The following is a 17,221-nucleotide window of genomic DNA, read 5'->3' as shown; positions in this document are numbered from 1 at the left end:
GGATGTTCACATTTCTTACAGCTGGAACCATCCCCCCTGGTGGGTTCACCCACTTCCTCAAAATTATGGGCCTTGCTGTATAGAGCTTGGCAGTATTGGTGAACGTTGGTACTTACTGGAGCCAACAGACCTTTCCTACCCAATACCTGTTCTTCATAGGAAAAAAAAAAACCCACATGATAAAAACAATATCACTTGGCTTTCTTTCCATCACGGAGCCCTGTTTTGGGACCAGGACTTACAAACAGCAGGAGTCAGAGTCTTTGCAGTAAAAGCTAATTTCATGGGCTGATGGGGAGAGAACTTTGGAATGATCTTATTACAAATGACTGGCCAAGGCCTTGATCCCATTTTATGTTGGTAGGCAGAGTGAATTATTATTAATAGCTGACTTTTGTCATTGGCCACAATTACAGGACCGTGAGTCAGTAGCCGGAGCATTATAAAGGTAACATTCTTGTAGTGTTAAAATTTGTAAACTTTCTGAGTTACATGATTTGAATGCATTTATACCCATCCATCTGTGGAGGCTATGCACAGTAATCCTGTTATTCACGTTAATTTCAGATTTTCCCAAGTTAACTCCAGGTCCTAAGGGGCAAGGTTTGAGGAAATGAACCTTTCTCTTTTTCAGTGGATATTTATGGATATATGTAAATGTTTGTATAATCAACTCTCGATAATATCTGGTTGGTAAATGAACAAATCTGGAGGTCGTTTGAAGTATCTATGTTTTTGCCCTCATACTGTGATCACTCTTCTCACTGACAATAGTCAATCGATTTTGGCTGATGCAATTTTGTGTTTTTCAGCTCTAGATTCTCTAATGAGAGAAAGGCAAACCTGGTTAGGGGCTGGTAGGAATGGTGAGGATTGGTCAAATGGTACCTTTCCTTTAGCACATATGATTGAGAGTTGATTGTAAGGTGTGCATCTTGATCAATTCCTTTGTTTTCCAAAATATCTTTTCTGTAAACCTCCGTGTCCATGATGCACATCCTTTTTGAGATCACTCTTCCTCAACTTCTTTTTTCCGCCTAACTGCTCTCCTTATTTTCTCTTTCTCTCTTCCTTTATTCTTATGTAGGCCTGACCAAAGATGGCAGTAATGAAAATATTGATTCTCTTGAGGAAGTCCTTAATATTTTAGCAGAGGAAAGTTCAGATTGGTTTTATGGTTTCCTCTCATTTCTCTATGATATTATGACTCCTTTTGAAATGCTAGAAGAAGAAGAAGACGAAAGCGAGACCGCAGATGGTGTTGATGGCACGTCACAGAATGAAGGGGTTCAGGGAAAGACTTGTGTCATTTTGGATTTACATAACCAGTAACTTTGATTCAGGGACTGACGTCACTGGCTTATGAAAACCCGAAGCTGGCTCCTTTCCCCTTCTTTCCTTTGCTCAGCCAGGGCTTCCCCGTCGTGCAGTGGGGCGGCTGCGATCGAACAGTACAAGGCAGCCATGCGACCTTTTCCCCCAGTTCAGTCCCAGCTAGTCCTAAGCTTGGCTTCCCCACTTCTAGTGAAGAAAGCGGCATTTTTCATTCTTGTAGTTGTCTACAAAGTGCATTGAGAATGACGTTTTTGGTGGTATAATTGGTTTCTGTATTGTTTTGTTTCGATTTATGTATTCACTAAATTTAGAAATTTAATAGCAAATTGTTTTGTGATTAACCCTTGATGCTTGTCTTTCTAACACACTATTGAGATGATTATAATGGACTTGATTATCACACTATTTCTAGCATGATTCATCAATTAAATGCTTCTCTGTTGATCTTTAACATGACTGATGTGTAAAATGGTGGTTCTTAAAAAAGCTGATTTTTTAAAAATTGTAATTTGTGTAGGTTAACTGATTTATCTGATAGGTTAATACCAATTTCAATGTAAAATTCTGTATTAATGGTGCTTTTAAAATAATTTGAAAATAACTCCATGTTTTTGCCTTAGGGTAGTTAAATTATTGTATTCAGATAGTAGTATGTCTGAATATGTCTGTCCATGAAAGCAGAATTTATTTTTAATTTTATTTCTAAGTACACATCCAGAGAAAGTAATTTGTATTTTTTTTAAAGTAGGCATATTACGCAAGAAGGAAAATGTGAATATGTATCTTAAATAATGTTGTACATATTAAAATTATTCATCCTAAATAAGTCTTTTTCCATTTTTTTTTCCTGTATTACCTTATTAATTGGCTATCAGCTTTGACTTAGGTATAAAATGATTTTTAGATTTTTAAGTTAAATTTCTTAATGTGGTAATTCTTTTTAGGAGAATACATTTTTGCCATTAAAAACCTTAAAACCATCTTTGAATCAATTTATCTAAACTTAGTTTGCTTCAATAACATCAAAAGTAATTGTATTAGCCATATATAACATGTATTTCTTAAAATGAGAGTTCATTCATTTCCTCCGTAATCAAAGCTCTTACAGTTTGAAAGCAGTAAAACCTAAGACCTTTGATTTCTTTACTCTCTCAGGGAGTGGCGTTTCATGTTTTTAAATCTCTTAGAGCTTCTGTGAAACTTAGCTTTGGTTCTTCAGAGCTTAAAATTAGAAAATGTTTTTATTTTTTTCAATGCTTTATATTAATTTCTACTTTTCAAATATTTTTTTATTTTTTCATATTTAATCAAATTGCTTTCTGTTAGTGGCTTTTTTCACTCATTTTTTCAGAGGGAACTATGACAAATCTAGTTTATTTGGCAGAAATCATTCTCGTAGGCTATCGAAGCTATAGCCTTAGAGAAGGTCTCATCAGAACACAGGGAATGTACCAGTTTCCACCTTCACTCACCATTTACATGTGTCAGGGAAAACTGTTCAGTTTACTAAGCTTATTTTTTTAAAGACATTAAGTTATTTTTGGAAATAAATATGTATGTTGTACATTGGACAGTGATCTAAAACGCAAATGGCTATTAAAACTCTAGTTTGTCTTTCTCTCATTATTTAGGGATATGTTTTATTCTGTTAATGTTTTTGACAGTCAAAAACTTTTGATTTTGATATGTTATAATATTCTAAAATGAGTATGATTTAATAATGTTCTTTTGAAAGCTTATGCAGTTTTTACCCATGCTTATTGTGTCTTCCACTTTGAATTTAAGTACTGTGAAATATCAAAGTTCATTAGGTTTAAATTCAAAAGCATTCTTAGGCTCCACTGTCAATGAAAGTTACTTAGCCAGATGTCTGAGATGTATATTTATTTTAAAGCAGTCTTATTTCTTAACGCTTCATTTCTACTAACGCTAGAAGATGTTTGATTAGTTTATGCGAAGTATATAATCAGATTTGTGTGTTTAAAATGTTTGGAATCATTAATTTCTCATCAGGCTCTTTTTTTGTCTTGATACTAACACATTTTATGTACAGAAATTAATTATGCTTTATTTTTTGTAAGTGAAAAATAAGGATGTGAGCTTATAATTTGCCGTTTATTTAGCCTCCCCTCCAATGAGTCCTTTTGAAAAACCTCAGAGAAAGGAAAAATCCGAGTAGCTGGTGAACCCCTGCCTTCTGTGACTTCCTTCAACTTGTGCTTAACGCTTATTTTGGTGACAAAAAATAAAGTTGTTTGCAAAACTGCAATAGAGTATTTTGAAGCTGACCAAAATTACTTCACTTAAATGTTATTTATTATATATGTTATAATTCTTAATTTTCTAAGGATTTATTATATAATTTTCTGTTTCATAATTTCCTAGCTTAAACTGAGGACCATACTTTAAAAAGACAAATTGTATTCTGTACATTTGAATATTTATAATTGCAGAATTTTAAGATGTACTATATTTACTCTGCTTTTCCAGTTTTGAATGATCAAAGGAACTTTGCCGAACGTGCTCTGTATTCAGATGTGGTGTTGTCTCCCCACAGATGCCTTTGCTTCTTCACATACACTGCCATTCGCCCAACTGGAAAGGCACTACGTTTTCTGGAGTTTGTCCCCAAACTCCAGAAAGAAGTGGCATTATGGGGACTTATTTTCTGTACTTTAGCTTCTTTCAGCCCTGATTTTCCCTGGGACACGAGCGATGGGAAGTAAGTCAGTTGGAGAAGCATCTTTTAGGTGTTGATCTTATTTATTATATTCCTGAGACCTTAGCTGCCGGCTTGCTGCCTGTGAGAATCATGCAGGTGCCTCGGACATAGTAGAATGCTGGGTGATTCTGCTTTTTCACTTGTACTACATTCTTTATTCTGGAAATTACCTCCCTGTCTTAGAGAGCTGTATCCAAACATGTAAGAAAACTTTTTTCCGCTTGAATTCTGGCTTATTTTTCTTTGTAGTTAGTGAGACTGAACAAAATGTTTCCTTGTCTATCCTGATGTTTATAATTTTGGAGGATCATCAAAAGGATATATTAGACATAGATGTTATTCTTAATTCGTACAGTTGGCAGTTACACCTCATGGGGATTGATACTCAGCAACCCTTTCTAAATAAGATTCTGGTCTATAAAACAAGAAAGACTTATTTTCTGCCGTTTGGGCTGTGGAATTTTCTTTGATCATGGCACATATTTGGAGTGCTTTAATGAAATTCAGTGACTCATCATCACAAATTGACTGATGGAACAGTATACCGAATTCTCTGCCCCAGTTATTCATTGAGATAACTTGTAATACATAGGACTAGGTATTAACTAAACTGTGAGCTCCTTGTAGTTAACAACCAGTTCTTAGGCTTCATTCCTTAGGAGTAACTCACTGCATAAAAAAACACTGAGGTGTGTATGTTTTTGTTATTGTTTAACCAAATTAAATAAGTGAAAAAATTACTGGACGTATTTTCTTGAAGGGAAAGAACATTTTGAAGTTTGTATAATAAACCGACTTATGCTAACAGAGGTCTTCACGCGATCTTTCCCATATCTCATTTGTATTTGAATCTGCATTTTCTCTTTATTTGAACTCTCAGTCTCTGGATGTAATCCCTTCCTAAATTTTTAATCTTTTGGTTCTGTTATGTTCTAATCCTCCTTTCCCTACTTATCATAGAGGGTTGAAAGTTTTATAGTTCCCTTTTTTCAAAAATGTCTGTTATACCATCTATTTAAAAATAAGAAAGAAATTGTTATAATGTCCTAATATGCATTTTACCAAAACCAGATATCCATTCTTGAGCAACAGTCTGCCTAGTTCACAGATCCTTTACTTAGGTATTTGTGCCTTTTTTTTTGTTATCTATAGTCAATGCTGAAATAACGCATGATGTTTCAGTATGGGAAGGAGGAAGATGAAAACCGAGGTTCAGAGTGGCTCACAGGTCTCACCAGGGACTGTGGAAGTGACTGAAATGACCTAAGTATGAAGCGATACCCAGACTGCCAATTCTATGGCCAACTCTGAATATCTTGCTGTACCTACTTGCATTTCTGTAATGGAGCCAGTTTTCTAAAATTATGTCTATTGCAGGTCCAACTATTGGTTTAATGACTGAGGTTTTTAATTTCATACAGAACATTTCATTTTGAAAATGTGTCTGGGATAGTGGCTCTGAGACAGTTACCAAAATAATATTAATTACCTTTAGGTGACTCTTTGATGTTCAAAGGGAAGAACATTAGACTTGCTCTTTTTCCAATTTCTGTATAAGAATTCCCAAGTAGTAAGAGAGCCATTGACAGTAATCACCTTAGAAACCATCAGAATAAACATACAGGGCAAAGTGGAAGTAAACAACGTGGTGATTATTCATTTTTGTCAATCTCTTGACTGTAACCACATCCCAATGCTTCTTTGACGACTGCCTTCAATTAGCATTTATTCTGTCAATAAAAACAACTTATCCAAAGGGATTACAGAATACTAAGATGCTTCCTTTCCCGGCTCTAATATAATTTTCTATATATTACTTGGATACTATTTTTAAGGAGTTATTGTATTATCTTGAATTTTATTTGATGGGATCATTACTTTTTTCCCCTGCTCCTGGATGTTGGCTATGGTAGTAAAGAGAGAAAAGGAGAAAAACAGGGCACACTAGGTGCTTTTCGATGCTGTAAAGGGACTCCACATCAACCATAGTTCCAAACGATAAGAAATTAATTCTGTCTAGAATTAGGAATTACATAAAAACAAAGTCTTATATACATGCTCTGTGCTTTTCTCTGGGGCCTCTTCTCTAATGTCCCTATGCTTGTATGTGTTTTTTCCCCTTCATGCGCTCGTCAATCCTGGATCACCACTGCCCCCTTCTCCACCACTGGGCTTCACACTGTTGTTGGAAAAAGATCCATTCTACATTTACCTGAATTGAAGCTCTGTGAGGCACTCACTTCTCTGTGACAGTGTCGTTCTCTTTAGTAAATATTCAAAACCTTTTCCACACTCTTCCATCTTCCTTTCTCTGTAGAGGCAGTTTTGCTTTCCACTTTACCAAGATAGTCCACTCTGACTTGGATTCTGTTATCTCCATCTCTCTATACTATATGACATTTCTTGACTCTTTGAATGTTTTTTGAGTCATTTTTTTCAGATGTGGCATCTTCTGGTTTCCAACGCTAACCCTTCCCCTTGTGTGTGCACGCCCCCCGACGGGCTTATCGTTTCTGCCCTCTCGTGAACTCACTTTGTTTTTCCTACACGCATACGTTTGTTTCCTCCGGCCGTCAGTGCACACAAACGCAGATGAAACTCTTCAAAACCCTTTTCCTTTTCTACCCGCTGAGAATCTTGGAAAATTGCACATACGATCGGTTTTCTCTAAGGAGGTAAGAGAGCCCCTCAGGAGCACCCTGGGTTTTTGCTCACCTTTCTTTCCACCTGTGTTTTCTCTTATTGTACGTAATGCGACCACCTCTCGTACTACTCGTAAAACTGTAATCTGAACAACCTTATGGTACATTTAATAACTAACGTAATTCAGTAGTGTCCTCATCCTGAACCTTCGTCCACACCTTCCTTCCCAAAACTGCCCCTTTCAGTTTTAGAGCACTGCATTTTCTTGGCTCCTCTTTTTATTCATAACTTAGTGACTCCTCTATTCACTTCCTGTTTTCTGAGTGCTGTGCTTTCTTTCATTCCTATACTGGTTCCTTCAGAGACTGAACATGATCATTGTGGCTTAAATTATTAAGCTGTCTTTGTCATGTCAAACATCTTAAAAACCTTTGACCTTAAGTTCAGAAAATGTAGATTATATCGATACTTTGAAATTTTATATTGCACATTGTTAATTTGTATCTCTTTAAGGATTTATACCCAAAGTGGAAAAGTTTTAACTAAAGTACTCACTATTTTTTCCTGTTTTACTAATCTGATGCTGATCTAATAATATTTCAGCTCACTGATATTTCATCAGTAACACTCTTGACTCTATCGTGATAGTGACGGGGAGAGGTGTGCACTCTCATTCCCGCCGCTGCTTTCTAACAGGATGATCCAGCCCTGCATTTCAGGAACATGCAGGCGTCCGTAGGGGACATTAGCGTCACTAAAAGTACATTTTACTACTAAACGATGATTTCTTTTGCACATTGGATAATGCCAGGTATTTAAAAGTTGGCATTAAAAGGATGTTTGATATTTTATTTTGAAATAAACTTTAGTGCCAGTGGTCCGAGATAGCATTCATTATTGCGGTGTGGCATGCTATTTTTGATAGAGTTTAGGGGAAAAAAATCAAGTGTTGTCTGTGAAAAATAGTTGTCACACACACACACATACTGATTATGATTATGGCTGTATGATCAAGTAATTGGACAGATATATGAAGCCACATGGAACAGTTAATTTACATTTCTTTTTTTAATGTAGTCGGGTAAGACATACTAATACTTCTTTTCTCATAATGATGATGGGAATAGTGCAACCAGAATAAATTACCATGCTCAAATGGACTGTCTCATTTGATGGCAACAAATTGCAGTGACTAGAGAAAGGAGAAGGGACGAGGAACAGAGGGTGATTTGAACAATACGACAGTAGGAGTGAAAACGTCTTAACGGGAAGTGGGAGTGCGATTACCGTTTTGAGAAACGTGTAGATCGGGTTCTGTAGTTTCCAACAGGAAGGGTGTAAAAGAGCTAGTGGGCTTTCTTATGGCGATTTAGACCTTAGTTGTATGGCAACAGATTGTGTTTGGCGCTACCTCACAGGAGGTGAAAAGCGGTGCGCCTGGGAAATGGACTGGCAACTTGGAATGCTGCTTTGGAAAGTTTGCTGACACAGGAGTGCAACAAAGCGACCGTGTGACCAGGAGACGGAATCAGGAACATCAGTTGGCTGGGATGCTAAATACAGCCTGGTTGGAATGAATGAGTGTACTGAGAGATATATGGTATTGACATTTGTTAGAGGATTAAAAATAAACCCATTATCGGAACTTTCATTTGCCGAGAGGAAATAGAAGGCTATTGCAGAGTCTTTAGATGAAGAGTATAAAAATTAATATAGATCTGCATAATAGTGTATTTCTTACTTGTGTGATTTTTTAATAAAGAAAGTTTGATAAGAAACTATGGGGGGGAAAAAGCAATGATTATTCAAATGGTTAAGGTAAAAATTGTATTAAAATATAGTGTCCTTTTTTTGGATGGCAATGCTGATTAAGTTGGGAAATGAAGTCCTCAGATCATTTCACCCCTAGTGCTTCTGATTGAGCATCTGTGTCAAGAGCAGCAGTCAGTGACTGTCCAGGCACCACGGAGGACACACCATTTTCAGTGGTAATTAGACGTTTCTAAAGCCAGCAGTTCTTTCAGGTCTAATGCGCGTTGTGAAGTTGACTAAATCTGGATTATAATGCATTTTTTTGTTATAGATAGTGAAAGTAAGGTTCTAAAATGACATAAATGATAGATATTTATATTTTGAAGGAGTGTATTTTTAAATGGTGTTTTTAAGTAATTTGTTTAATAGCTGCATCGACTTTAACTATTTTATAGATACTTATATTTTTAAATACCTTAATATTTTCTGTTTATAACCTATTTTCATTTATAAATACCAACAGAAGGACCTGGTGGGGTAGTCAAGAAAAAAACTAAGGCTAAAGGTATTTTCTGTTTTTCAAATTAGCCTTGAGTGAATCAAGTATAATGCTTGAAAATGCATGACATTTTCTAGATATGTTTTATAAATGCAGTTACTAATGCTAAACGTTATCGCTTTTTGGTTTTGAGTGCACTTTTGGTCATAAGTAGTTTTATCAAGACTTCATCAAAGAATTTTCCGTCTCAAGCCTGTAATACTAAGTAATTTCCTCTTTGTACTATCAAAACTTTGTAACAGTCTTTAACAACATATATAACAATATCATGATATTGTTATTCTGTGTGAATTTGTACATATATATCCTACCTTCCAACATAAAACCTCTCTAAGTTTGAATTTTTTAATTACTGTTGGAAAAAAAGATGAACTCATCAATGATTTCATCTCTCCAAAAGCCGATGACACTCTGTCTTAGAGCACAATAAAAGCTAGTGTGGTCAAACTTGTAGTTGTCGGTAAAATAAAAACTTAGATATATAATCTGTAGCACCACATTATGTTGGTATAGAACTCGCTATATTTGCTATTATAATTTTTTGAAAATTTCTATACCTGTCAACCATTATACGTAGGCTAACAGCCTATTATTACAGCCTTATTTTATATCCCTCTGGCTTTTCTTGTTCATATGTAAATATATATGTCCTTCAGAGAGAGGGGCATGGGGAAAGTGCATGTTTTTCTTTACAAATTTATAATCTTTTGTGTTCAAGTGCTTGGCATATTGTTTGTAATTTGTTTTTAGTGAGACATTAACAGGTGAGACTTTCACTATGTGATTTGCAGGGTTTTGTGATTTGTATTTTAATTTTAAGATTGGGAAATTTAATGTTTTAACTTTGTATCCCACCTGAATAATTCCTGGGGAGAAAACAGAACTTTCAGCACTTAGACAAGCGTTCTGCTCTCGCAGTGCTACTATCTGTGTTGCTCTATGAGCAGCACTAGCGTAGAGTGGGGACCTGGATGGCTGATTCTTTATGAATGCCGTTCTGCATTTTTACAAAGTTTTAATAAGATTTTCTGGAAGAATCAAATAACATTTTGTGCTATGTTAATTTTACGTGATTTTGATCGGAAAATCACATTTTCCACATTTTATTATTTTAAAGAAATATTTCATTTTCTTTGTTTCTGCTTAAATGCTACATCATGCAATAAACACCTTCCTTCTTTTACAATTTTGTAATGAGAGCAAGAAGGTGAAATTTCAAAGCTTTGGCTAATGGCGTTATTAAATTTTATATGAAGCAAGTTGAAAGCAGTGTCTTAATGAGACTTGAAATTACCTGTATATTCCATTGAATTGCTCTCTCCCCTGTGAGCATGGACAATATATATGTTGGCTTGAGTGGCTCTACGTAAATTAACAGGAAACATGCTTAAAGGAATACTGATTTCATAATGTTAAATATTAACAGAAAAATTCTACTTGTCATTTTACACACCATAGATAATGAATTTAAAATTTCATACTCATGGACATTGTATTTTTTTAATTAAAAAATTGTATTTAATTTTTTATTTGTGCATATAATGTTTTCAAGGAGTATAAGCACACACATTTTAAGGACATAATTTTTTTGTTAGAACTAAAATTTTAAAACTTATCTTTGTACAAATACTTGCTAGTTATGGAAAATTTGTTCTTATGTTGTCAGTATTCCTTTAATTATGTCATTATGGTTGTGAAATGTGAGTTAGTTTTTCGTGTAAAGCACTACCTTTATGGATGGACTCATTGAATAGTATTGCATTTTAATCTTGTTTAAAGACAAACCATACCATATTTCAAGCTGGAAAAATGTAGTGGCAAGTTTCTAGCATTTCTTGTATAGTTGGTGCTTTATAAAGGTTTGCATCTATTTTTAACCAATTTAAAACTAGTGGATTAAATGTCACTTTTTGAATGATCATTTTGTGTGTGGGGGGAGATTTTAAATAAAGACGATACATTTGCACTAAGTTACCATTCTGTGAATTAAGAGATGCTTGCAATAAACATTTTTTTCCTTTGATTGGATAACTCGAAAGTTAAAGAACTCACTAAAGAAGAGCTCAAGAAGGAAAAAGAGAAGCCTCAGTCCAGGAAGGAAAGTAAGAATGAAGAGAGAAGAAAGGGAAAGAAAGAGAAAGAGAATGACCGGAAGGATAAGAAAATTGCTGATTCTGATATATCCAGGAAAGAGTCTCCTAAGAGTAAAAAGGACAGAGAAAAGGAGAAAATGGGACTAGATAAAGGTGCTAAAACCAAGGAAAATAGGAAAAAGTCAGCAAATATAAAGGATGTTTCTAGTAAAGTGGCATCCAGAGACAAAGATGACAGAAAAGAAGGTAGAAGTTCTACCAAACAGGCACATTTAGCAAAGGAAAATAACCAGAAGAGAAAGAGCTAAAGCTCTAACACCACCATCCCAGGAAATGGTAATATTCTTTATTGTGATTTGCTGCTAAAGTATTGAGTATTGCTCTGGTTGGGGAAGATGTGTCATTTAGCCATTGAATGTATAAATTGGTGCTCAGCAAGTAAATTCTTTGAAATTTAAGTACATTGACTAATGCTTCTAAATTTAGAAGATGAAGCTTTAAAAATATGTAATAAAAATGTGATGTAATAAGTTCTATTTTATTAATGTATTGCTCACGTATCCAGATAAATGTATATGTATAATATGAATTGTAATTTATTAATGTATTGAATACTTATATTGGAATTGAATAATAATATTAAGACTTTAAATAGTATTTATATGCAGAGTGATATAACTTTCAGGGATGATAAATACTCTGGTAGATAGGAAGTTGTCTTCTGTCTCCATTTGCCCTTGGTTTTCTTCCTGCCTTCCCCTTCCTGCTTCCCTTTTCCTCGTCAGCTTCCTTCCTCCCCCACCCCCCCCACTCCTTTCTCTTGCCAGTGCCCCCTCTCAGGCTCCTCTGACGTCTGTATTCCTCCTTTCCCAGACTCTGGCCCCCACCCCTAGACTCTCAAGGTCTTCCTCAGGCTCTTCCCAGATTAATTCAACTTTCCCTTCTCCTTCCATCTCTCTCCTATTGAATCTCTCCTCCCCAGTTTTTCCCATCTCCTTTATTTATCTCCTTCATCCCTCCAAGCCTCCCCACTCTTTACCCCTTCTCGGCTACCTCTCCCTTCTCTACCAGTCCTGCCCCATCAGCTGTCAACCAGTAAATTCTGTGTTCCAGATGCATCGTTTTGAGAACTCTGGATTAGTCATGAATACAAGGGAATTTTATTTAGAAGAACAATTTAGAACACTTTTATTTTTGATGTCTTTACAGACTCCGAATACTATAGAAAGGCTTTAATTATTTCAAATTAAGATATCCTTTCATTTTATATCACATGCTTTTTCAGCTGTTTTGGTGAAACGGCTTTATTTTTCATATTTGATTGTATCATAACTGTTTACCATTTCTAAGGAATTGCAAATTTGAGATCTCACTAGAGCTCAGAATTTAGCCCATCAGAAAACATTTAATAAAATGAAATTTCAATGTGAATACATTTCTACACATGGTTTGTACTATTCGCGCATGAGGTCTTAAATCTCTAATTGTGACTGCTGGTGAAATTTAGTTATTAAGAACAACCCAATTGGTTGTAACAGAATTAAGAGTGCTGCCACAAAGATTTTATTTTTAAAAAATAATTATTCAACTTCCGTTTTCTCTGAAGAGCTTAAAAACTGATATTTTGACCTAATTAAAGATATTTCACATTAGACATGAGTACACATTAAGTGCAGATGCTTACGCTAGCACCTTTTACTGCTTAAAACAAACACTTAAACATTTAGTTGACAAAAATTTCATCTGACAATAGATCGATACATCGAAATGGAAATCCTAGAGAATATCTAATTTTGTATTTCTATCTAATCCTCTTATTTTATTGTTTAAAAACTGAGGCCCAGAGAAATTGTAACACGTGGTAACTTGGGGTTTCACATGTTGATTAGTCAGAATTTTGTTGTTTTTATAGATGACAGGAACACAGTAAACCAAAAAAGGGATTTTATGTCTCATTTGGTTGGCAGATACAGGGGCACTGGCCTCATATGACCAGATTCTGAGCACAGACCTGTGATCACAGCTCTGCCTTCTTAGCTCTCGTCCAGATCTGGCTCTGCTAACTTCCGCTTGGCTTTACTTATGTGGAGGCACCGCCCGATGAAGATGGCCCTCAGAAGGCCCCTGACGTGTCTTTCTTGAGTAGCAATCTTAGTGCAAAGAGGCAGTTTTCTGGAAGGGCTCTGGGAGAATTAGAACTGGCCTGGTTAGGCCTGGCGACCATCTGTGACCATTGTCACAACTACATTGTGTAGTTGGACACAGATTGGTTTCCCTGGGCACAAAGCTTTCGGTGGGAGTTGAGCATGTTCCACTCAAACCACGTAAGACGTTTCCTGCAGGAAAGAGCTTCTGGGAGGAGCAGAGGGAGGCTCTCACTGAGAACTGGACAGATCAAGAAGCAAAACAGTTATTCAACACACATAAAGGTTACCAGATTTTAAAATGTTTGCTCTTGCTGCTAAGATGGATTGATTTTTAAATGTATATACCAAATTTCAGGTGTTAAGTTTTCAATGGATGATTTTTTTTTTTCTCCCTTGCAGAAGCGCATAGAATTATAATTGCATTTTCTAGGGCATTCTGATAATTTTTACCTTGGATTTTGAAGGACAGCGGCCATGGGGCACAACATTATCTCTTTAGCGAAGCACTTGGAGATATTTTAGTTCTATCGAGTTCTCCTTTGAATGTCAGCTCAAGAATTGAAGCATCTTTACTAAAACATTTAAAAATATTTCAAGATCTCTTGTGAACGGAGAATTGATTTCTTTTTTTTTTTCTTCTCTTCAGTAAATAAAGGCTTCAACAGAATTTTATCAAAGTGGAGGCCACACTTTGTCTGCATTGGCATTAGATAACTGACGATTGAATTAAAAGATTTAGAGTGAGATAAGCTTTTAGTTGTGACTAATGGTTTAAAATTTTGCTTGCATTCTCATTTTTATTCACTTTTTTATTCAGGACGTAGTTCTCGCCGTACTCTGCTTTTTCAAATTATTATCTAAGGATAATTGATACTGGAAAGATTACCCTTTTTAAATGAGTCAACGAGAAGCCAAGACAGAAATTTCATAACATGAAGTGGTAATCAAAAGTCCTGAAAAGTGAAAATTAAACACTAAGTATGTAAGTTTATTTTGTGATAGTACTAATAAGTTTTTGATTTAAATCGCACTGTGAGATGACACTTAGAATCCTAAATAAATGACATTTTTGGCATAATTTTTTAAAAACTTTGACAGCGTTTCACATGTGAATAGCACAGTCATTGTATAGATGGTTAGTCTCTAACTATTGAGAGCTGCCAATTTTTCCAAGAATCTTTCTTACCCTTTGATATTCATTCACATTGCTCTCTTTTGAAGCACATTAGCATCATCGATTTGTTTCTTCACTAGTCATGTAACCTCTGTGTGTCATTTGTTAATGGCTTTTCGTGTAAATTTTAGATATTTCTGTTGTCACTTGTAATGATCTTTTTGAAATATTTCTTTAACAAGATTTTCCATTTTACTTTATGGGTGATTTACATTGTGTATGCGTGGACTTCTGAGCATTTCACAGATGCTGGTAAAGGATGGACTTGCATCAGCCAGCGTGACTGCTTGAGGTAACCTCAGGGGATTTGTTGTATGATTGGTTCACAGAGAATAGTTTATAGCGTTGTGGCCTGCTCTGCCATACAACGTTGTAACTTTAGAGGTTCTCATGATTACTTGGTTAATAAGGACTCCCTACTTAAACTTCCATTAAAAAAGCAAAGGCAGTAAACAAATATGATTTTTAATTTTAAGTGTTTTAAGTTAACTGTGATGTCAGTTGTCATGAACGGGTTTGGTGACTTGGGCCGTATGTTTCCTGACTTCGGTTCCGGTCTCCTGTGTCCAGTTCCTTCTCCTGTTACTTCCCATCTATAGCAGTTCTCCAGATGGGTTCCTCAAATTGTTTCACTATAAATTGGATCTTGGCAATGCTGGTTTTCCTCATTTGAAGATAATACTTTTCCCTCAAGGTGGTCGTGCGAACTAGCTGGTGTTCGCATATGCATACGCACCTGGCACGTTGTTGGCACTCGTATTTCTCTGTCCTTTGGTGGAATAGGTAATAATTCTAAAGCATTTCAGTCAGTTGTTCAAAATTCAGAAGCAGCAGGCCTATGATTCCTACTCCTGCTTTTGTCAACAGGTTGTGAGACAAGTAAGTCCTTTATTCTTTGTGACTAATACATCTTTGCGAAATGGGTATACCGGCTCCCCGTATACCCATTTGTTCTACTGAGATAATTGAGAGAGTGATAATGGTAATCAAGAATGTCATATATGTGTAAAGCCATAGGAATGCTTAGTTGTATAAAGCGACCTGCTACAGCATGAAAACACAAGATGTGAAATGCAGAGGCTATAAAGACATGATGAAGTAATAAACTGTAGTCTTAAGAATATGGTATAGTTGAAAAATTTCATAACCAGCCTAATCGTGAAAAATTTATTTATAAGTTTGCTTATTACTTGGAACACGTTTTTCCACAGAAACAATTTTATGGTCTTTGAAGGTTTTCTGTTCCAGTCCACAAAAACCTATTTAATCCCTAATATCCGGTTCTGTAAGTTTCAGTGTAACTGCATTTCTATAGAAAAAGGTATTTATCATTCTTCCTCAGGATTTTAGGAACATTTAGTTTTACTTCTAAGTAACATACTTAGTTTTACTTTGTATTATTATTCATATTTCTTTTGGTTACATGTGTGAATCTATTCAAATTCGCTTACATAGACCAAAAGAACTAACAAACATTGATTGGCTCACATGACTACAGAGCCCAGGAGTCGTTCTGGGTGCTGGCTCTTTCCCCTTGCCGTGCTGGGCCCAGCGCTCCGCAGTGGCCTGACGGTCTGACGGTCTCGCTTCATCTCTGAACTCTCAGAATGTGGCTGCTTTCGCAGGCCGCCTGCCCCAGGCTGAGTCCCACGTGCCCATCATTCCAGCCCTGATCTTTATGGAGTGAGGGTGGGGGTAACAAAGCTGTGATTGGCAAGACCATGGTCACATGAGTGCCTACCCCTCAAATGATGGGGTGAAGAAAAACCAGTTTTCTAACAAAATTGGGGTGCTCTTACCAGAAGGAGGGATAGGTGCAGCACAGTGAATCTTTGTAATGCAGGCGGTTGGTGGAGGTCTCGCCTCCTCACCGCTCGTCTGCTGCTGCCGCTGGCCAAGTGGGCTGGGCCTACATGGGTATATCAGTTAGACCATGGGGAATAGAGAACCTGTCCCAGCCCTTGGTCAGGGATAATTTTAGACAATTGAGTATTAGAGAATATTGCCATATGAGAAGTATTACCATTTAATTATCACATAAATTGGGTTTATTTTGTTGTTAAGCTCCTTCCATTCTCCTTCGGTTTTATCTAAAGAAAGTTTTTGTTCTTGGGAAACTGAAGGGCGACCTGTCCTATTTGAGGTAATCTGAAAAAATCCTCAGTACAAACCTTTAGTCTCATGTCCCGCCGCCTCCATTTGCCTAAGGATAACGTTTGCCACATAAACGAGATGATTAGTACCAATTCGGGTATCATTTTTACATATAAATCAGTTTCAGCAAAAGCTCCAATTTTGTAAGTCCTGCGGAGCAGAAAGTCATCTATTTTCCTTTGTTCTCATTTCATACCTCGTTTACTTCACTCTGTGCTTGTATTTATCACTTTTTATTGGCTTCTACACATCATAAAGATCTGTCTGTCGCGTATTTCTTCCTTGCCTCAAATATTACTTATCTTGCATTTTAAGAGATTAGAGGAAGGCATGTACTTAAAGTTTCTGTGTTTGTTTTCATAATTACATAAGCACTCACATGCTGTCATCTCTAGTTCCCATTTATTGATTTGTTCAACAAATGTTCTTAGTATCTGCAGCTGACCAGGGCTGCGCCAGGCACTGGGGTCCAAGTGCTCAAGGTGGCTGCAACCCCCACAGTGAAATTCAATGACGTAAACAAAGGGCTGAGGAAGAAAATGACTAAACGGGCTATTGCTGGTGCTGCCCACACCTCCCCTGTGCCTACATTGTGCTCCTGCGCCGTGCTGTGGGCCACCTGCCTCCTCTCCTGCAGGATCT

The 17,221-nt window shown here is 36.3% G+C and overlaps 1 protein-coding gene across 3 annotated transcripts in view; it reads left to right on the top strand.

Annotated features, from left to right (window-relative positions):
* The window catches only part of ASPH (aspartate beta-hydroxylase), a 187,196-nt gene that overhangs the window by 34,435 nt on the left and 135,540 nt on the right, over positions 1–17,221 (top strand). The window contains exon 5 of one of the 3 annotated variants that reach the window (XM_023530069.1): positions 1,088–5,814. The exons of the other annotated variants lie outside the window; for them this stretch is intronic. Within the exon in view, the coding sequence (XP_023385837.1) occupies positions 1,088–1,332 (245 nt within the window). The 3' untranslated portion in view covers positions 1,333–5,814. Of the gene's footprint in view, positions 1–1,087; positions 5,815–17,221 lie in introns of those variants that run through there. 3 annotated transcript variants of the gene reach the window in all.

Source organism: Pteropus vampyrus, unplaced genomic scaffold, assembly GCF_000151845.1.
Source record: "Pteropus vampyrus isolate Shadow unplaced genomic scaffold, Pvam_2.0 Scaffold45, whole genome shotgun sequence".
Lineage (NCBI taxonomy): Eukaryota > Metazoa > Chordata > Mammalia > Chiroptera > Pteropodidae > Pteropus > Pteropus vampyrus.
The sequence above is the reverse complement of the archived record's forward strand: the minus strand, read 5'-3'. Positions and strand labels throughout refer to the sequence as shown.